The following is a 21957-nucleotide window of genomic DNA, read 5'->3' on the forward strand; positions in this document are numbered from 1 at the left end:
GGGGGTTGACATTTTAAGTAAGTGAGTCAGGGATGATGTACTAAGAAGGGGACATCTGAGCAAAGGCCTGAGGAAGATGAGGGGCCGGTGCTGGCAGTGTCTGGGGAGGGGTGTCCCAGCAAGGGCATCGGGAGCAGGGAGGGAGGAGCAGAGGAGGTCGCAGGAGGACCAGCAGGATGAACAACTCCAGGGCCCAACGGAGCTGCTCCCAGGGAGTATTAGGGGGGGTCTGGGTGAAGAGTTGAAAGGATGGAAGGGGGAGATCAGTCCCATCACCCGGAGGGACAGCAGGGTGGTTCGGACCACCTGGCACTTGTTATTCCCATCAAGCCCTGTTTCTTTGTCTTTTGGAATCAATAGCAACAACCCCCGTGCCCCCGTGCTTCACCCCCCCGCCCCCCACCAGCAGCTCAGGGACCTGTTCTGAACCACAGGTGTCCACTGGCCCCAGGCCTTTGCCCCTGCTGTGAGCTCTGCCAGGAATGCCCTTCCAGCCCAGCTCAAATGCCATCCCATCATCTCTCCCTCCTCCGTGCCCCCAGGAGTTCTCGGTGGGTATGTCTGTCTGTCCCTCTTGCAGACACAAGCTTTAGGAGGACAAGTACTGATCCCCGCTATGTGACCAGCTTTGGAACAAAACACATTCAGCAAGCATCCCTGGCTCCAAACCTCCAAGACAAACGCCCCTGGGCTATGGCCCTACGGCTTAGGGGACCACGCTTCACCTAGAGCTTCCCCATCCAGGGGCCGTGAGTTATGAGGTGACGAAGCATTAAGCACTCAACGCACGGGGCCAGCAGCCTGCGGGGCTGCGGAACACAAGGCCTCTTTGGGCTGGAGGAGCTAATGCAGAGTGTGAGCTGCCGCCAGCCTCGAGGGGCGGAAATGAACCTCTCCTGTGGGCCGGGGTGGCTTGGGGGCGCGGGTGTTTTCTGGGAGATCAAAGGCATAAATGTTTGGTTGGCTTAGAAGCAAAAGCGGACAAAGGGCTCCCAGCGGCCCGTGGGGAACAGGGTGTGCATTCAGCCAAGCGTGTCCTGACCAACGCTCCCACCTTCGGAGGTTTCTCTCAAAGGGGCCTGTTCAGAGAGGTTGCAGAAGAAAACGGGACTGCGGGTTTGTAATGTTCCATGACAAGCAGTGTGTACACACAGCAGCCCACTGCCCTGCGGGAGGCTGAAAATGGATAAAACACCGGCGGTGCTGACTCGGGGCTGAGAAACGCCAGGTTCCTTTTGAGCTTCAGATCCCGCTAACGGGGCTGTTGACATTGGTTTTTTCTTACTTGGCTTCCCAGTTTTAGGAAAACAATGACCCTCACAGTGGGAGGCTCGTAAACACCTCCACCTGGGACCCAGGCCCAGGACTCCCACGGCACCCCCACAGGGCAACCCCCTGGACCAGTCTCTTGCACACGCATGCTGTCATGCTGTTGCCAGGCCACCGCATCATGGCCATCACAAGGCCGAGGACCTTGGGTCACTATTCATATTTACTCGTCTCTTTCCACTGACTTGAGAGAGGTCACGTGGAATGGGGGGCTGGAGGAGGGGTGGGGGGAGCACTGGACTGGGAGTCAGGCACCAGACTCCATCGGCCCTGACAATCGCCTACTGCACGACCCTGGGCGAGTCCCTTCCCTTCCCTGAGCCTCGGCTTCCTGGTCTGGAGAGCGAAGAGGGGACCCAGAGGCCTCCACAGCCCCTTCCAGCCCAGCTGTGTGCACTCAGGCCAAAGTCGGGGTTACGTGGAAATGACGCTGAGCTGGGATGCGCCCCCGGAGGTTATCATCACACAAGGATTGTTTGTGCGGACGAGGAGCTCCGTGGAGCTGCCCGGGGCCTGCAAGCATTCCTATGACTATTGTGGCCTTTGAAGGCTGAGCAAGGCCCACATGCTGAACATGGAATGCTGGGCCTGGCAGGTGGCTTGGGAACTTCCCAGTGTAGGGTCCAGGAATGCAGAGACCCCCTGGGCCCGCACCGGGGGGGGGGGGGGGGACGCACCCTGGGCCTCTGCCACACTGACACTGGGACGCAGATGGAAGGCAAGGGCAGCCCCCACCACACTCAGCCCTCCAGCCAGCCCCAAGATGCCAGGGAAGAAAAATAGAAAGTGCCCCCAGACCAGCCCTTGCTGGAATGGGAGTCTGGCTCTGCTCAGAGGAGAGGCAGTGAGGTGATGTCTGGCTTCTATTCCATATCATAAATAAGTTATTATTCCAGCAAGACACAGCTGTAGGGAGACTGGGGAGCTGAAGCTGCTGGATCTCACCACCTCGAGGACTGGAAACCCAGCCGTCCACTCAGACAGGCCCCGGCGGCATGGGGCCTTCTGGAAGCAAGACGAGCGCTGGACTGGGCGACCAGGGGTCTGGAAACAACCCGCCGTGGGCTCTGCCTCAGTTTCCATACTTATCTAGGCACCGTGGCAGCACTGCAAGTGCTCTTAACTCTTCTTCTTTCCCGCCACCCATCCCCTCAGACGCAGCCGACTCCACCAGTAAATCCACACCGTTTAAAGGCAATGCTGACGCGGCTGTGTTGATCGAGTACTGAGCTAAGCCCTTTACACGTGACAGTTCTATGAAGTGACTACTATTATAATCCCCACTTTACGGATGAGGAAATTGAGGCACAGAGAGATCTGGAAACTGTCCAAGGCCACACAGCATGTAAAGGGCAGCGCTCGGATCTCAACCCAGGCGGCTGGCTCCCGGGGCCACGCTCTCATCCCCCGCACACACTGCCTTCATGGGCAGCCCCTGGCCTCAGGCGAGCAGCCCTGCCGTGTTAAAAAACAGAACACTCTGCGTAAAGAATAGGCCACTTTGCTTAAAAACCCGTATTTCTGATTTCTCCTTAAAACACTCAAAGATTTTCACCACCAAAACGCCACTCCCTTTTGAGAGGGCACCGTCCTCTCCAATTTGCACAATCCCGCCTCCCCTGCTGGTAACTGACCCTCTTCTCTTTCTCCTGCGTTCCCTCCTCCTGGAGGCATCTGAAGTCAAGACCTCCCGTGGCCCATGGCCCAGCCCTGTGCTCCGCACTCAGAGACGGGCGAAATGTCAGACACAGTCTCTGATTTCTGAGAACTAAATGGCCACGATGCGGGGGGCGCATCAAGCAGAGAAGGAGGGGAAGGCACCACGGGGGGTGAAAACAGAGTGAACAGAGTCCGAGGGGCCGCGAAGCGAGGCATGAACGCTCTAGCCTGGCTGGGGGAGAGGCTGGAGGTGCAGGTGGAGGAGGAGGTGAGGCCCACCCCAACGTGGGGCCAGACACCCCCGCCCCCTCCCAGGGTTCTCAGCACAGACGTGTGAGTGCAAGCGGCCTGCCGTCCAAGGTGTATGGGGACAGGACAGCGAGGTGGAACTCCAGGCCTCACACTCCACTTCCCCAGGGGCAGGGCCGGGCAGCAGGACGGAGCCGGGCTTCCGAAGGAGCTGCCAGGACAGCCCGCTCACTCCCCAGCCAGCAAGGAGCAGCCGCCAGAGCGAGGACAGGGTTGGCACCAGGACACCAAGGAGCCACAGGCAGAGCTGCCGCGCGAGCATGCCACGGGAACGATCCCTCCCCAAATGCTAACGTGACTCCGGCTTACAAACCTGTGCTCCCTGTGGCCACGGGGCACGGCTAAGCCACGGGAGGCAGGGATTTCCCACCCTGCGTTTTCATCCCGGGAGGGCTGGGATGGCTTGCCATTCCTTGAATCCTGTGAAGACATCAGGTTTCCTTTCCTGCAGGATGCTTATAGAGCCTACCTTGGCGTTAAAAACTCCTACGGATGCTTAACAACCCAGCCCAAATGCCCCCTCCCCTAGGAAGCCTTCCTTCTCAGGAAGCGCCTCCTTTCTCAGCACTCACCTCCACGCCGCCCACTGAGTGCCTTATGCTTCCCTGCATTTCCACAAAACACTCAAGTGTAGTGTGGGCTGCCTTGTGGCACACTCTCTACTGTGCGTTGGCCTTCTCTTTCATCTGTGGGCTTCTGGAGTCCAGGGAGAGAGGGACCGAGTCAAAGTCGACGCCTGCATCTAGGCAGGGACCCACAGATGGTTAAGGGAATGCTCCACTTAGCACCTCTCAGTACCCCCACCCACCCCCACATCCCACCCCCTTCCTGTCCCGGAAGGCACCTGGGGTCTTACAGCCCCGTTGTAAAAGTCACAGTCCTGTGCACTGAGCCGGCACGATATGGCCCCTTCCTCAGAGAAAGCTGCTGCCGCGGAGGAGGAAACAGGGCTGGCCAGCCGGGCCCACCGGCGGCCTCAGACGCCCACAGGAACACTGGTCATCTACGTGCGTTACTATTCACAACAATCCCCAGGTGCCAGGCCTTTCACTTTTTATATTATCTTATTTAATCCTCTGAGCAGCCTTAGAGTTGATTGCACTTCTCCTCTCTGTACAGATGAGGAATCTAAGCAGAGAGATTTAGAAACTTATTCAAGGCCACACGGCTAGTCTGTGTCAGAGCAGAGACCCCACACTTCCTTCCACCCTAGACTGTAGCCTCTTAATTACTACTAACAATGCCTGCCATTGGCCTTTGTATGGACCAGGCACTTTTTATAACAGTTTCATTGAGATATAATTCACATACCATACAGTTCACGCATTTAACGTGTAGATTCAATGGCTTTTAGTTATACGCATAGAGCTGTGCCACCACCACCACAATCAATTTTAGAGCATTTCGTCACCCCATAAAAATACCCCTGACCGTTTTAGCTAACCATCCCAACTCCCCCTCATTGTAATCCCATTTTTAAATTAAAGGACGGAGCTTAGAGAGCTTCTGTGACTTGTACAATATTAGACAGAGGCAAGAAGAAGGGCTGGGACTCAGCCTCCCCGGCCCTCTCCCCACACTGTCTGCCAGGGGCCTACGTAGTGCAACTCGTTAAGAGTGCACCATCTGCAGCCCTGGCCAGGGGGCTCAGTTGGTTGGAGCGTCGTCCTGTATGGCAAAAGGTGGCAGGTTCGTTTCTCAGTCAGGGCTCACACCTAGGTTGCAGTGGGTTCTACCCCTGGTCGGGGCACATACTGGAGGTAACCAATTGCTGTTTCTCTCACATTGATGTTCTCTCTCTCTCTCTCTCTCTCTCTCTCTCTCTCTCTCTCTCTCTCTTCCTCTCCCTAAAAACATATCTTCAGGTGAGGATTTTTTTAAAAATGCACCATCTGCATAGGGTGGAAAATGAAACCAGATGGTGACAAACCTTACGCGTGCGGCTACTTCCGCACCAGTCCCGTAACCCACAGAGGTAGCGCGGCCAAGCCCTCATCACCCCAGTGCAGGGCAGCAAGGCCCAGGACCCAGGTTCTAGATGGACACAGTGAGCACAAGGCCCCACAAAGAAGCAGGGACCCCACTCTGCCCACCCCATTCCTGTACCTCAGAACCCCTATAGCAGTAGTTGGCAAACTCATTAGTCAACAGAGCCAAATATCAACAGCACAACGATTGACATTTCTTTTGAGAGCCAAACTTTTTAAACTTAAACTTCTTCTAACGCCACTTCTTCAAAACAGACTCGCCCAGGCCGTGGTATTTTGTGGAAGAGCCACACTCAAGGGGCCAAAGAACCGAATGTGGCTCGTGAGCCGCAGTTTGCTGACCACGGCCCTATAGGACCCACAAGACCTGGCCCCGACCCCTGGCCTCCATATTCCTCCCAGGAATTCAGAGGCACAACCACTAGCAGAGGGTCGTTATGCACCTGGCCCCCAGCCAGGGGTCCTGCCCACAGGCCCTCAGAGGTCGGGGGTCACGGGAGCATGGGGAGAACTGCTGCAATAACTGGTCAGGCTCCCCAGCGGAGGCTCTGAAGGGTACAGGCTGCTGCTGTTGCCTGGGCACATTCTTAATTTGGAACCCTAGCGTCTGGCAGCCACCCCCACTCCCAGAAGGAACACTGCAGTAGGACTTGGTCTCCCCACATCCCTTCTTTCATTCTCCCAAACATCCTCAAGCTTGTCTCGGTCAGTTGTTCTCTCTGCTGGCCAGGCGCCCCACACTTTCTTCCTTGTTTATTTATTCATTTATTTTTAATCCTCACCCGAGGATATTTTCCCATTAACTTTTAGAGAGAGTGGAAGGGAGAGGGAAAGACAGAGAGAAATATCGATGTGAGATAAACACATCGATTTGGTTGCCTCCTGCACATGCCCTGACCAAGGCCAAGGCCCGAGCCGGGGAGGAGCCTGCAACCGAGGTACGTGCCCTTGACCGGAATCGAACCTGGGACCCTTCAGCCCACAGTCCGACATTCTATCCACTGAGCCAAACCAACTAGGGCTTTACAGTGTTTAAAGTCTTGAGCCAATGCCACCTCCTCTGGGGAGTCTTCCTGGATGCCCTAACCAAAACAAATGGGTCCTCCTACTGCTGCTCACAGAATTTTAATTTGTTGGCTTTATATCTGGGTCCCCATTAGCCTACAAACACAGCCAGGACAGGGTTCCCAGCTCCCTCAGTCTGGATCCTCCCAGCCCCCCTCCCCAGCTGTGACACCAGGCCCTCCGGAAGAGCAGGTGGGAAAGAAGGTAGAGTACCCACTGCAAACTAACCGCAGGGCACAGAATCCCCCCAGGGGCTGCCCCAGGTGCCCAATGGTGAGTGACTCTATGGATGGCAGCAGAATTGGAAGGAGGTGATGGTCACGGCCCCCCATTGCAGGTTCCAGTTAAAATAAAGATCGAGCCACCAGTTTAGACACAGTGCCTCTCACCAGAGCAGCTAAGATGCCAAATGGCTGCAAGGCTGGCAAGAAGGCTTTGTTCAGACCATCTTACAACTGGCACGTTGGCTCGGCTGTGAGGGGCAAGCTCAGGACTGGTGCCTTTCCTCTCTGCCCCAACAGCCCAGCCCAGGCAGGCCTGGCACAGAGCATGCCCCAGGACCCACCAGGAAGGGAGGAGTCAACTATGGGTTTAAAGGGCCGGGCTCCAAGCTCCTCCGGCAAGGCCTGCCCCCTGTCACCAAGTGCCAATGCCGGAGCAGGAAGAGGCTCTGGGCTCACCCATTTCCGCCTCTGCCATATACCCAGGAGGCAGGTGAGGCCCAGAGAAGGAAGGCAGCAAGCCCAGGGTCACACAGCCATATCTCCCAACTCCCCGCCCAAATTCCTCTCAGGTAGCAGGCTGCCACATCCCTGCCCTGGCCCACCTCTCCCATTCTGGCCTCCTCACGGTCAGACCAAGGCCCAGCTGCCCAGAGTGTCTTCTCGGATCCCCTCCCAGCCTCATCCAGCCTCACTCACGTGCTCAAGCTCTTTCCTCTGCCCGCAATGCCTGACTTACCCTTTGGACCCAGCAAACGTCTACTCATCCTTCAAGGCCCAGTTCAAATACCACCTTCTCTGACACCTCAGGTCATAATCACTCCCATTTACTGAGTTCCCACCCCACTGTGTTCTGAAAAACTATCAAGGTAATGTTGACTCTACTTATGGGGTCCCCACTGCTTGGCACCCAAATTCCTTGAGGGTAGGGACCTGACTCTGTGCAAAGCAGGATAATAACAATATCTGCCTACACAGTGCATATGACCGAAGGGCCTTGCACACTGTAAAGTCCTATGTTACTGGGAGCTGTCCGCGTTATCGTCAGATCTCCTCCCCATGGCTGTTTCCTCATCTACCCCAGGGGTGCAGTTCATGAATGCACAGGACAGTACGTGTGCTGGGGCGGAATGCACGCTGTGCCTGAGCCGTAGGAAGGACTCCTTCCTGCTACTGTTATTATTTGTGTCACTTTCATTTCCCTTCATCTCCCTGTGGGCCTTGCTCATGGCCAGTGCTCAGTTCATATTTTCTTTGGAATGAACGACTTTGGCATTTGAGATGTTGAAGAAAAGGGGTTAAAATCCAGAAACCACATGAAGACCCAGAGTTAAGTCTTATCATTGAAACGCTGCCCAGTAGCCTTCTGAGTCCAAAGGTGGCTCGGCTGGGACACGGTCAACAGTCCCTTGCCCTCACAGAGCAGGTTTCTGGAATGGGCTAGAAGTGAGGAAATCTCTGCTCTGGGGAGGCCTCTGTGCTGGGTGTGGCCCGTCAGGAACCTGGATGGGGAGGCCCCTGGGATTCAGACTGAGGGACTGGCCTCTGGAGACAGTCAAGGGCACAAGCAGAGGCCCAGCCCGAGGCTCAGCCCTGTGAGGTCCATTTCTACCCCGACCAAGGGCAGGGGGACCAGGCGAGCCTCAGTTCCACTACAGTGCAGGCCACCAGAAGCCCCTCACTGGACAGCCTCTGAGACCTGATCCAGCTTCTGCAAATGTCACAATGAATCGATTTCCACCTGCCAGGGAGCATCAGAACCCCTTTGGACAAATGAGAAGAGTGAAGCCCAGAGATGGAGAGTGACCTGCCCAGGTCACACAGCTCATGAGAACATTTACTCAGAGGCCACCAAAAGTCAGCCACACCGGCTGAGCAATGCCTGGCCCCAGGCCCCCCGAGCAGCCTCCCACCCCCAACAACCAGAGTGCAGCTCGTCACTGTGCACCACAGCCCGTGGCCACGTGACCTTGCTTCATGGGTGCTGGGTCGGGGTCCCGAAGGATCCCTGCATCATCTAACCGTCAGTGACCACTTATCAATGGGCTGCTGAACTAGTTCAATGACAAGGAAGTTTTCAGGGGGCTACGGGGGTGGACAGTTACTTTATTAATGGTGATGACCATCCACTGATGCCTGTGGTCCCCGGTATACATGTATGGCAGCAGTCAAACCAGGGGGAGACCCAGCCTGTCACTGCACAGCTGACAGCCTACGTGGCCGATGGCCTTAGAAGGAGTTCACATGTCATTCAGCCAAGCCACCGGTGTGCACCGGCGCTTTCTGTCTCTCCCTCTGCGCAGACCCTGCATTCCTGGGTGATTCCAAACGTCACCTTGGATTTTCAACCAAAATCTGTGGCCACAGCACAGCGCTAGCCAGCAGGCTGACTGAGGGCTCCTGCTGCACAGAACTGCTGCGCCAGGGCGGGCCGGCAGCCAAGGCTCACCCTGGCATCAGGACAAGGTCTTAGCCTTCTGCAGCTGTCCTTACATCCTGGGTTTCTCAAAGCCTGCTCCACAGAACCCTCGCGTTCCAGGTGATTCTAGCACACGCTCAACTTTGAGGACCAACTGCTGCGTAGACCAAGCCTCTCAAGGGAGGCCCTAACACCTCCAATGGGCAAAATCTGGTTCTTTGAAAGGCAAAAAAAAAATTTAAAAAAAATTAGTCGTTATATGTAAAGCGCGGATATACATACAGTTTATAAACATATATTCAGTTTATCTATGGTATTAGAATTTCATGAGGGTGGCGATTAGGAAAAATGTCTAAGAAGGCTCTTTGGGAGGGCGGGGGGGATGAAAGAAAGATTGAGAAGCACTGGCCTAGACAGAGGCAGCCATTCAGCAGGAAGGTCCCTCTGAAGGATGGGAAGGTGGTGAGAAGTGCCCACCAGCCTTGCCAATAAGGGAAAACCCCCTTTCCCATCCCCCTATATGACTCATCCCTCTCTTAAAGCTGAAGGGCAAAGGGGCACGTGGGTCCTTTCCTGGGACATATCAGCTCATACCTGACCAAGGAGAGACCACGCAAAGAATGCCCACTGCTCTGAGGCTGCCACACAGGCTCAGGAGGGCCTGGCACACTGAGGAAGGAGCAGTGAGGGGACCAAGATGCAGCAGGAATTGAGGGTGAGAAAGAGAGCAGCCACTCATGGCTTTCTGGTTTGCAGTGATGCTTGGGAGGAGGGAGCAGGGCCTAAGAAAGGGAACTCACAGAGAGGAGCGGGCAGAAAGAGCAGGCTGGCTTCAGGGACCAGAGTTAGCGGGGGGTGTAACAGTAGCAATAATAGCCACCAACACCGACAGAGGCTGGACCACTAGCCAGGCAGGTACGAGCACCAACCGTGCTGCCCAGGAAGGTAGTCATGTGATCATCACCAGCAGGTCCGCTCCATGACAGCAGGGACCGTGTCTGCCTCAGGCCCCGTGTAGCCCCAGGGCCTGGACAGAGCTGGGCCTACGGGGCACACGCAATAAGCATGTGCAGAACGAACAAGCCCTCACTTTTCACACAGGGAAGAACCACAGGGAAGGCAAGTCCCTTAGCCAAAGCCTTGTGGCTAGGAAGTGGCACAGCCAAGAATCAATCCCAGCAGAGCCCGCCTCCCTCACCCCTGCGTGTGTCTGGGCTCAGAGATCCCTGCCAGCTAAGCTGTGGCCCCGTCCTGTCTGAAGATGGTGAGGGGATGAGCAGGATAAGGGATCATCCTAGCTGGGCCGCCATCCACCTGGCAGAGCATAAACCTGCTGCCAGCAGGGCAGGTGGGGTTTTCTTTGGAAAGCAGCACAGTCCAGACCACACGACCTGCCCACAGGAGTCCCCAGACACAGGGGAGCTAAGGAGGGAGCCAGGTCCGCCCGGCTCAGAGACTGGGGAGAGGGGCAACATGCAGCTTGAGGAGAGGCTTGTCCCTTACCAGTCCATCACAGTTGCTGATGGCGACAGCTGCCCCTGGCATGCCTGTGACACTCCCGGTGTAGACACACTCTTGCTGCAAGGGCTGTCGGAAGAGCTCCCGAAAGTCCTCCTGCCACTCTGCGGAGGCTCCGGGCACCACCAGCCGCCGGTTGGGCCGCAGGCGCAAGTGCAATTCCTCCCCGAACACAGTGACATTGAAGTAGAGCCTGTCAGGCTGTGGAGTGGCTCCTCTGGGGCGCAGGGGGCTGCGGGCCACCCGCGGGTGACCAGCGTGTGAGGGCGGTGCAGGTGGCCTGTCCTCTGACGCACTCCCTGTAGAGGCTGCTGCTGGGCCGGACACCACATGGGAGAGGAAGCGTCCCCGGAAATCCGTGCTGCGGGGCACGGTCACACCATAGTCACCGAGCCTTCCGGGGAGGGGCCGCTCTGCTGGAGGCAAACAAGGAGTTACTTCAGTGCAGGCTGTGCAACGGTAAGGGAGAGCCAGACCCCACTGGGCGGGGAGCCATCTGCAGCTCTGAGTGTCACCTGGAAGGGACCCCGAGCCCAAGTTCATCCCTTTCTTATCTCTTGCTTCCTGAGCCCCCGGATCTCTGCGCTCGGATGAATAGTGTTCAGGTACTTTGTGGACATAAATTGTTTCCGGGAGTCCCCAGGTCCTTTTCAACTTGGCAGAAGAAAACAAACAATGCCAAGCAGAGTCCTGTCACTCTAGCAGCAAGCCTTCCAACCCTGAGCACTGCAGAAAGCAATGAAATCCCCCCCCAAAGCCCCCAGGGCAAAGACAGGGTAGGCCCAAACAGTCCCAATGTGCTGAAGTCACCAGACCAGCCTGGGGTAGGGCCCTCCTCACCAAGCTCCTTGAACGCAGCTGGCAAAACAAACACACCTAGAAACCCAGGGGATCCTGGGCACGCGTCAAGGAGAAAGGAGGAGCTGGAGAGGGAAGGGAGGGAATACAAGTTCTATATTTTTCCATGTTTAGAAAGAAAACTTTTTTAAGCAGCACAGTGGCTGCCGAGATTTCTACATGGCCCAGCCCCAAGCCGGGTAAGTATAGATCTTCAAAAATAAAAAAAGACGCACAGGGTGACCTGCCCACTGGGACTGAATTAAGTGTGAGGTCATGGCCCCCTGCTCCAGGCTGCATGCCAGTGGCCCCGTCCTCACACAGCCCTCCCTGAGCCCAAGCCAGGCCAGGCAGGAATGACAGCTCCCTGGCTCACAGGCCTGGTGATTCATGGATCCGGGCTTGGGAGGAATTTTCATTTCCACACGGCTCTATCTCCTGCCTCCCCAGCCCCCTTCACAGCACTGATAAAATCTGGAAAATGGTGTGTCCTGGAAATCCCCCCATGGCCGGCTCTCCTCTGGTTTACCCATCACAGCACAGGAGCCCCAAGACTTGAGCTAGAGGGATCCATTCAGCACATGAACAGAGCTCACACACAAGCAGCCACCCTGCCTGGAAATTATGGGAGCTGCCTCTCAATGTTCAGAGCCACCAGGAGGGCACCCCACATTGCCAGGTGAGGGTGGAGTGTGTTTGGTCTGTGTGTGATGTGGTTTCTGCACAGAGCGTGACAATGCTGGGGCAAGGGAGGGATGTGTGTTTCTGCGCAGGTGTGTCCACTGGGGTGTAGGGTAACCACCTGCCAGCCTGATTCTATGTGTGTGACAGACACTTGCATACATGTACACACATGTGCACACATGCATACAAGTTGGAGAGAGAAGACACTGAAAGAGAAAAACACAGGAGAGAGAGTGTGACAGAGAGAAAAAAACAAACACAGCGACAAAGAGAAAGATGTACAACCCCTAAGAAGAGAATCCATATTCCCAAATCCTCTCCTAGGCTGTCTCTCCCACACTGGTGCCAGAAAGTTAGAGAAATCACAGGACAGCATCGGTGCACAGGGGAAGAAAACAGAGCTTAGCCCAGTGTGCGCACCGCCTCCGACCCGCTGGGACGCTGCTCGGCCAGCCCCTCTGGCAATGTCGCGTCACCCTGACCCGCGTGCACCCCAGACCCTACGCGCCCGCCCCGCACGCACCTGGGGTCCGGCTGCCCGCGGCGGCGCAGAGCGCACAGTGCAGGGGCAGCAGGCAGGATAGCAGCGCGCGGAGCGGAGCCATGTGGCCGCGCGGGAACGCGGGCCGGGCGGGCGCCGGAGCCCCGCGCTCCGGGTTGCGGACGCGGCTAGGTCGCGCCCTGGGCTGCTGGAGCGCCGACCGGCCGGCCTCTGCCGCCGCCTCCTCCAGCCTCGTCGCCTCCCGCCCTCCCGCTCCCGGTCCCCGGCACGGCGCCGCCGCCTGGACAGCTGGCTCCGGGCGCCCGAGGCTGGCGGCGGGAGAACGATGCAGCCAACGTGCCATCGCCCCCGGTGCCAACTGCCGGCCGGTTCTCCCGCGCCGTGAGGCTCTGGGACGCGCGGGAGCGGGCGAGGGGGCGGCGGGGCGGTCCGGGGGTGGGCACTCGGCGGGGCGGGGCCGGGCGCTGGTCGGAGCGGGGGGCGCAGCGCTCGGGGGCGGGGCGGGGCGCGGAGCTGGGGAGTGCAGTAGCGTGCGGCCCCGCCGGATCGGAAGTGCCACGCGGAGCCACAGCTGCGGCTCGGGACGCGCTGGGCGAGGGTCCCGTCAGCCGCCGGGGCTCTCCCGGAGTGACAGCCCGTAGCTGCTTTCCCCGGCTCCTCCGTTCCCCTTGCTTAACCAGCGCGGCCCTAGAGCCACAGGGCAGAAGGGATTTCCGACTGCATTTGAGAGGGGAGACTGTGAGCAACCCCCAGAGAGTGTTTCCTTAATGCCCCCACTAACCTTCGGACCACTTGGATCTCCCTATTTTGCAGACTACAGCTCCCTGGGCCCCAAGCGCGGTAACTGGCTGTGTCCCAGTCAAGAAGAGCAGGGCTGAGCAAGGTGAAGAGAGAGAGCCCTGGCTTTACGACAGCCCTGATTGAAACCCTAGCTCTGAGCCTCCATTTCCTCATCCATAAAATGGGTGTTAACTATAGCACATAGTAGGTGTTCAATAAATAACATCTATTTCCACCCCTGGCACCTGCCACGCAGCCTAAGGTGGGAAAAACCAGAGTCTGAGAGATGAGAGTGGATGCTGGTTTTACAGTGTTCCCAAGACCAGTTTGGTAGTCAGGCAAACAGCCCAACTCCTGCTCTGCGCTCCAGTTTTACTCTATAAATGTGTTCCTAATGATTTGCAAATGAACTATATTTCAAGCAATCCAAAGGAGGGAATAGGATTTTTTATTTTTTTTTAGAACTGTGGAATAAAGAATCTTTGTGTAAAGTGTATAAAGACCCTTAATCTTTCTGCCTTTGAGTTCAGACATTATGTTGTAGGGCTTTCTTAAAGGGAGGTCAACTTGTGGATGGAAATTCTCTAACCTGACTTCGCTTGGGGATCCCTGGGTCCCCTGAGAAAGGACTTGGGTTCTCCCCACAAGAGATGTCCCAATCTGCACCCTTGCTGGGCTCTGGAATATACTCCTGCCTGTGGGCGGAGAGCTGGATTCTTCATCCCCAGGGCCCCAGCGCCTGGCTCGGGGACTCCCTACAGGTAGTGCTTGTGGAATGAATGAAATGACACTGAGGTTTTGGAAGGTCAGTGCACTTATGAAGCAGGTTCAGAGAGCTGAAGTGATGTATCCCAGGTCACCCAGCTCATTTGTTAGCAGAGCTGGGATCAAAAACCCAAGAGCCTGGTGCTGAGTGGAAGAGAGAGGCAAGGTTGGCAGTCAGGAGACTGTTCTAGGCTGGACTTTGCCAAGTACAGGCCATGGGCACGTCATTTTCCTTCGGGCTGCAGTAGCTCTCTGTCAAAGGTGAAATCCTGAGGAATCCTGGAGTCACAGATGCAAACTCTAGAGACCTGTGGAAATGCAGAGTGTATTCTATTCCAAGCACCAGAGCATCCGGTTACAGTCTTCCCTCTGTATCCTTGGGAGATGGTTCCAGGACCCTCACAGACACCAAAATCATGGATGCTCAAGTCCCTTATGTAAAATGGCATAGTATATGCCTATCATCCATCTTCACACACAGGCTACTGCCGAGTGTGCCTGCACATCACTTCATTCACATGGACTCAGCCTAGTGCTCAGCACGTGGCAAATTCAGGGTTTGCTATTGGAGCTTTCTTTAATTTTTCCCCAAATAGTTTCCATCCGTGGTTGATTGAATCCTTGAATGTAAAAGCTGCAGATACGGACAGCTGACTGTATTTGGAAATGGCACCGCCAGACTAATCTATATTAGGTTCGGGAAGAATAGAGTTCCTTTTCTCCATTTTCTGTTCCTTTAAAATCTGTGAAGTCAAGAGCCAGACTGTGGTTTTGTGTGTGAAGGCTGATGGAGCAAGAATGGGAGGGGTACGTGTGTGTCCGTGGGAACAGGAGATGAGCAGGCCTGGACCTGTCTCCACTCTGGCGCTCCGTGAACCCACTGAGAGAGCTCAAGATAAAGCCGCCTCCCCTCTCAGGGTCTCTGTTCCCAGCTGCAGAGTGGGGCCCTGTGGGGGCAGAAGGGAAAGGTTATGGCATGTGATCGCCAATTCTCTCCCTGCTGCAGGCCATCTCAGAGAAGCTTGCCTGGGAAACTCGGGCCTGAGGCCCCTCCCCAGACTCCACCCCATTCCTTCCTTCGATTTGGTAAGTCAAGAGGGACAGACCACCACTGGGACCCCAGCAGCCTGATGCGGGAACAGTGGGGCTGGGGCCTTCCCTGGAGCCAGTCTTGGCAAGCAGAGAGCAAAACCTCACCCTGATTCGCTACCCCCACTCCCTTCCCAGGGCTACAATGGTTGCTTTTGTTGGCAAGTATTGTATGTCCAAGTTCTTTTCTACTGAGGAAGCCTTTGTTAGGAAGAGGGGACATAGGAACATAGCTCAGAGTCTGGGCCAGAAGGTGGGGGAAATGGCCGGGTGGCCGGCCCTTCTCTGGAGATGAACAGGGCCAGCGCAAAGAAGTGTACCGGCATCAGCTGGCGACCCGCTTCAGCAGGCACGTTCTGGGTCCGTTCCTCGCCGGGGGATTTTGCACGGAGGGGAATGGCTTGGGTGTTTCTCTTGCGGACAGTCCTATACAACACGCTTTCAGTCCAGGGCCCTGGCAGGAGAGGGACAGGTGCGGCCCGCCCTGCACACCGTCAGCAACCAATCGGAAGGCATGACAGGTGCGTGAGGAAGCCTGAAGAGCACGTGATCTGGGGAGGGAGAGCCTGCTCTGGATAAAGAAGCAGGGACACGCAGGGCTGTGGGGATTTGGAAGGAGAGGGGTTCAGGGGGAAATCCCACGGAAGACGTGGGTCTGAGCTAAGCCCACCGGAGAGGAGAGGAGGAAGTGCTCCTGCTTGAGCACAGGCGGGGAGGTGGGAACAGACGCCCCGAGGGAGCGCCCCCCTGCGGAGGAAGGCGGTCCTGCCTGCAGCCCATTCTCCCTTGAGCACAAAACCGACGTTGGAACTACCGGTGCTCGGACACAGTCTCCAATCCATTGTTCACCCCCGTTATACACGGCAGGTAAACTGAGGTCTAGAGGGGAAAGGGACTTGCCCTGGTCACACAGCTAGTTTAGAGGAGGGCCAGGTCCCCTGGCTTCAAAACCAAGGCCCCTGCCCTCTCACCTGCGGAAGCACAGCCTCTCCCCAGTTCTCTCCCGCTCCCTTGCTCTGCCTCCCAAGATGAAGAGGAGGTGGTTTGAGGTTGAGACAAATTCCCCCACCTCAGGGGGAGGCCAAGATGCCCCCTATCGCAAGGAAGTAAGCATGTCAGCCTGAGACCGGTCTCTGTGGCAAGCGGCCAGGAACCCCTGAGGGAGGGGTGCGTGGGTTGCTCAGTGGCAGGCACAGTGTTGTCACAGCTCCGGAGGCCCAGCAGGTGGCTGTCTTTTGTTGAGTACCAGCTGCTATGCTAAGCACTTTACATGTTACCCTGAAATACACACAGAGGGTCCCTTTCTTATAACCTCTGGTGTGACCAGTGACCAGTGACCGGCTAGGCCTTGCCATGCTCTGGAGAGGAGAAAGGGAATCCCACCCTAACTCAGGGGAACCCGCCACCATCCACCCAGTTAGGAAACCGGACAGCCAGAGCCACCCTAGTCACCTCTCTCACGAGCCATGTCAATCACTTCTAAGCCCTATGGTGTCTACTCTCCAGGACCCCCCTGCCCAAATATAGCTACTTCTCTCTCAAATGCACACCCCATCACACCCAGGCCATCAGTACCCCTTCTGGACACTGCCATAAGTATGTCCTAACAGATCCCTCCGCCCTGTTCTCTGGCCCCTGAAACCTTCTCTCCAAATACATCCAGAGGAGGCATCTGACACACACCTCAGGTCAGGTAGCTGCCTCCACTATAAAACCCGCAAAGGTTCTGTTGCTCTTATGATAGAGACCAGGCCCCCTAATTCAGCCTCGGAGGCTCCGCCCGGGGCAGTCCTGCCAGCTCTCCTGCAGCCCTCCAGCTAGCTCCTTGAGTGCATGCTCGCCTGGCCTCAGGGCCTTTGCACAGGCTGCTCCCTCCAGCCTGGAAGCTCTATTCTGCCTCTTCACCCAATCAATCCCTGCCCGTCTGGGGGACACCCTTCCAGTCCTCTCTTCCTGAAGCCTGTCCTGTCCCACCAACTCGGTCAGACCCCCCTGTTGTTGCACCGTCTCCGTCGCCTTCACAGCACCGGTCACTGTGGAGCTTCACTGGTTCCATGTGATTCACAGATTAATATCCGCTTCCCCCACTCGACCGTGAGTCCACGGGCAGCAGGGACCTTGTCTGGACTTTCCTCCTCATCGTGTCCCCGGTGCCTGTCCTTGCTTGGCATCTAGTGGGCCCTCAAGCCGCATTGGTTAAATTAATAATCAGAGGAAAGGGAGTTGGAGAAGGAACAGCTCATGGAAAACTTGGGGAGTTCAGTGTTTCCCGGAATCATCGTGCTAGGGGAAAACTTGAGACACACACGTTCTGGTTCCACCATCAACGTGAAGGTCAGCAGCAGGCTCCTCAGGGGAGCAGGGATCGGGGAGAAGAGTTGCCTCTGTGCCCTCCCCCACGCCTTGACAAGATATTAAAAAACAACAAAATCAGCCATCGTAGCTGCCACCTATCGGCCAGGCAGTACATATTTACCTTACAAGTCGGCCTCCTTATCCCCACGCACAGGCTCTGCGAGGTTAGGCGATTTGGCCCAGTACTCGCCGCTGGTTCATATCGGGGTCACACTGACACCCAAGTCAGATTCCAACCCGCAAGCTTCTGAGGACACGACGGCGCCTGCATGAGGTTCTTGCACCCTCACCACCTTAGAGGTCACCTTCTTCATTTTATCTTCCTTTTTTACTTTTAAGAACCTTTTTGTTGCCATGGCCAGTCTTGCTAAGCAGTTAGAGCGTCAGCCCGCGCACCAAAGGGTCACAGACTCAAATCCTGTTCAAAGGTATGTACATACCTGGAAGCAGGTTCCATCCCAGGCCCTGGTTGGGGCGTGGGGAGGAGGCAACCAGTAAATGTCTTTCTCACATCTGTGTTTCTCTCCCTCTCTCTTCTCTGTCTCTCTCCCATTCCCTCCTTTCCACTCTCTCTCTGAAAAGCAATGGAAAAAAATCCTCAGGTGAAGATTAACAAAAAAATAAAACCTTTTTGTTGTGAAAACTGTAACACAGAGAAAAGTGCCCGTTTTACAAAGAGGTAAACTGAGGCCCGGAGAGCAAGGTGACCCCTGAGGCCACACAGTGAGATTGTTCAGGGACAGGATCACACCCCATGACTCCTGGTTCCCGGGGAGATCACCTTGGGGCACCCCCACTCTTAGCCTCTCCTATGCAAGAACCATGGGCCCCTTCACCATTGGTTCCCACCACAGTCCAAAGAAGAAGACAAGTTTGGATCTCTTCCTCCTGCAGCCTGAGAGCCATCGTCCTGCTAAGAAGTTCTAGGGCAGTAGTTCTCCAGTCAGGGTCCACCAGACCAGCAGAATCAGCATCCCTGGTTGTTTGTTACGTTTGCAAATTCTCGGGCCCCCACCTACTCAATCAGAAACGCAGGGGCGGGGACCCAGCAATCTGTGCTTTAAACCCTCTGGGGGATTCTGCTGCATCTTCAAATGTAAGTCATTGTTCTGAGCCTTGAAAATTGGGGCCAAATTAGGACTGAGAACAAACTCACTGAGGACCTGTGACCTGCTCTGAAATAAAGGATGCCATCCTCACCTCCCATCCGGTCTCCTAAGTCTGGGCTGGAGCTGTATCTGAACTCTGGGTCTGGGCAGAGCTCCAGGAGCATCCAGAGGAACCAGAGACCATGCCTTGTGGCCTCCTCCACATCACCCTTCTCCTCCCCCGCCCCCAGCATTCCCTCTGCACATTTTCTGGCAAGTGTCTAATGACCGTATCTAGGAGACGCGGACGGGTGAAGTTAACCACTGTGATTTGTCATGCATTACGGAACAGCTGATACCCCTGAGACCAGCTGAACCATGAGATCAGTTAGAAACAATGCTGTTTGTGCCCTGTGCGTGGACACTGTGTGGCTGTGGTTGCTGCGGGTGGAAGGGCTCAGGGAGAGGAGGTCTCCTTGTCCTCATAAGGAGGGATGCCAAAAAGGCCAGCTGTCCTTCGGGAACTCCGTCTCTGCCATTTCCTCCTCTGAAACTGGAGGTCTATGATTGCAACATCAGCATCCTTCTAACCAGAGCCCAGTGCAGCCCCTGACATTGGCCCTTTGGCTAACACTAGAGGTAGGCAGAAAGCAGAGTCCTCTCCCTTGTCCTGGAGCCCCTCGGGTGTGATAGGACTCAGAGGGACCCGTCAAGGGCCCGCATCTCACAAGCCTTTCTTCTAAGCCTGGTGTCCTCTTCGATGCCAGGGGTGGCATCCTGCAGCAGGGAGGGGCCAGGCCTCCGTTCTCTTCCTCTCTCTAGACCATTTGGGTTACATGTAACAAAAAATAAATTAAAAAATTAGATATGGCTTACCGTATTACCCCACATAATATGGAATACTGAAGCAGGCCTGTTCTGGCCTGGTTAATTTGGCATCTCAACAGAATCATCCAGAACCCCAGTTTCGTTCTCTTCCCACTCTGCCATGTTTGGTGGTTAGTCTCGTCCTCCGGCTTGTCCTTTCTTACTTACAAAAGAGCTGCATTAACCACCCGGCAACATATGTTCACCAGACACAGCAGTGACCAGGGGCGATGGAGGAGGGAGTTCTTCCTTGACCCCTCTTTTTGAAAATGTTATGCCAATTTCCAAACACACACAAAAGAAGACGGAATAGTATGAAGACCCCCATCTTCCCATAAACCAGCTTCAATCAGTATCAGCACATGGCGGCCTTGTTCCCTTGTACCGCCTCCCCTCCACACCCTGGGTTATTTTAAGACAAATCTCGGACATCATTGCCCATTTAGGATCAGTAGCTAATAGGTAAAGACTGTCTTCGGTAAAACAAAACAACATCAACAACGAAAACCATAATTCTTTGTCACAGCTAACAAAATTAACCGTAATCCCTAAAATTATCTTATATCCAATCATTGTTCAAATTTCCCCCACCGCTCCCCAAAATATTTGTGTGTGTGTTTTTTTAAGACTTGGGTTGTTCAAATCAGGGTCCAAACAAAGAGCGCACACTGCACTGGCTGATGCGTCTCTGAAGAATCTTCTCATCGGGACCACGGTGGGCAAACTGGACCCAGGGCCGAGTCCAGCCCGAGGCCAGCTTGTCAATACACCCAGCACCTCCACCTGTTTACATAGTCGTTGGTTCTTTCGTGCTACACGGGTAGAGTGAAGAAATCTCTACAGAGCCAGTCAGACTAAAATATTTATTACTTGGTTTTTACAGAAAAGGTTTGCCGATCCTTAACATGAACAATTTCCCCCTCTCTTTCCTCCTCTCCGTGTTTTTGGTTGAGAAACCAGGACATTTGCCCCATAGAAGTCTGCATTTTCTTGTGCCCCTTTTGAAGAACAAGGTAGATGTTTCCGGAGGCCCCTGCAGCAATGTGCCTTCAGGTCTCAGTGTCCGGAATTGCCCGCAGCCTGTCCCTTAGCTCCTGGCAAGGGCAGAGGCCCTCCTCGGAAGCTCATGGCTGCTCATAAGAAATGAATCAAATGGGGTTCCCATCAGAAGGAGGGAGGGGAGTGAATGGTTGCTAGGTGGGAAACCAAAGATGACTCCAACCTTCCAATATGGGTCATCTCAGCAAAATGCTGGAGCGTGTCACGTCTCCCTCTGCTGGCTCTAACCAGTCAGGAGCCCCCTCGAACCCAGGACAGAGGTTCTCCCTACTCCATCTCCCAGCTCGTGGTCAACATCTAACAAACCCTTGGCGCGGCTCCTCTCCCAGCCTGTGCTGGACACCCAGCTCCAGAGGTGGCTGTGGCAGACTAGTCTCTATGTTCTGAGCTCACCGGCGAGTGAGGGTCACAAACAAGAGGTCAGGCATTCCTGGGTGACCTTCTGGGATGCATGTAGGTGCTTTCAAAAGTCCCAGCTTCACATAGTCACTGGACATTGTCATCTGTGTGTCCTCCAAACGAGGGAGAGGCCTTTCCCCACCTGGCCCTGGAGAAGGCTGCAAACCTCTATGACCACCAACTATGGACCTGGCAGTGTGGGAAGCACTGTGCTGACCCCAGCGAGCATCAACCCTCCAGCTCTGCTCTTCATTTTCAAACTTGGAACTCAGTTCAGATGACCCGAATGGATACCTGCATGTGACTCAAGTGGTGAAGGTCATGTGTAGTAGCATTTGCCTGGCAGGAGAAAAACCTCAGCTGGCAAGTTAGAAAGCCAGGGTTCCCGTCAAAACTCTGCTGCTAACCGGCTAGGTACCATGAGTAAGTAGATGACATTTCCTCTGCGGGGCCTCTGGCCCTGACTGTCCATGACTCAGCCCCCAGGCCTCTGCACGGGCTTCTTTCTCAGCCTGGAGTGTCTTTCCACCAGCTATCAGCCTTCCTTAGAATCCTTTTCCAGTGGTTACCTCCTTCATGAAACACTCCCAGACGTAGAACTACCCCCACTCTCCCACCAGCAAATCATTCAATCACTCCCTCTTCTGCTCCACATCTGTACCTTGGAGGGAAGTCTGTGGGACAACCTGTGCTGAAATTATTGATTGGCTTACTAACTGTGAATACAGGTGTCATTTCCCCTTCAGTTACTGTCTAGCACACAGCCTGGAACATAGCAAATGTTTGATGAGGGAGGAAATGGGGGGCATCTTAATACTGTCAACAATTAGAAAAAGAAACCACACTAAAAAAAAAAAAAAAAGTTTGATGAATCAACAAAAGAAGGCATGAATTAGTCACTTGTGTTTTCTTAAGCCTGGTGCAGTATTAGGAGATTGCTATTATGGTCTGGAGAAAGATCCCTACATCTTGCTGAAACATTTCTTACAAATTTGTTATAAATTTGTTAAGGGCAGGGACTATT

At 55.2% G+C, this 21957-nt stretch overlaps 1 protein-coding gene across 2 annotated transcripts in view; it reads right to left on the reverse strand.

Annotated features, from left to right (window-relative positions):
• ADAMTS14 (ADAM metallopeptidase with thrombospondin type 1 motif 14) overlaps positions 1 to 12634 on the reverse strand; it is a 76112-nt gene extending 63478 nt beyond the window's left edge. For both annotated transcript variants that reach the window (XM_008145418.3, XM_008145417.3), the window contains exons 1-2: positions 12553 to 12634; positions 10494 to 10921 (exon numbers count right to left, since the gene is read on the reverse strand). In XM_008145418.3, coding sequence (XP_008143640.2) covers positions 10494 to 10921; positions 12553 to 12634 — 510 coding nt within the window. The remainder of the gene's footprint in view (positions 1 to 10493; positions 10922 to 12552) is intronic.
• Between the last annotated feature and the right edge of the window lie 9323 nt (positions 12635 to 21957).

Source organism: Eptesicus fuscus, chromosome 17 (genome assembly GCF_027574615.1).
Source record: "Eptesicus fuscus isolate TK198812 chromosome 17, DD_ASM_mEF_20220401, whole genome shotgun sequence".
NCBI lineage: Eukaryota > Metazoa > Chordata > Mammalia > Chiroptera > Vespertilionidae > Eptesicus > Eptesicus fuscus.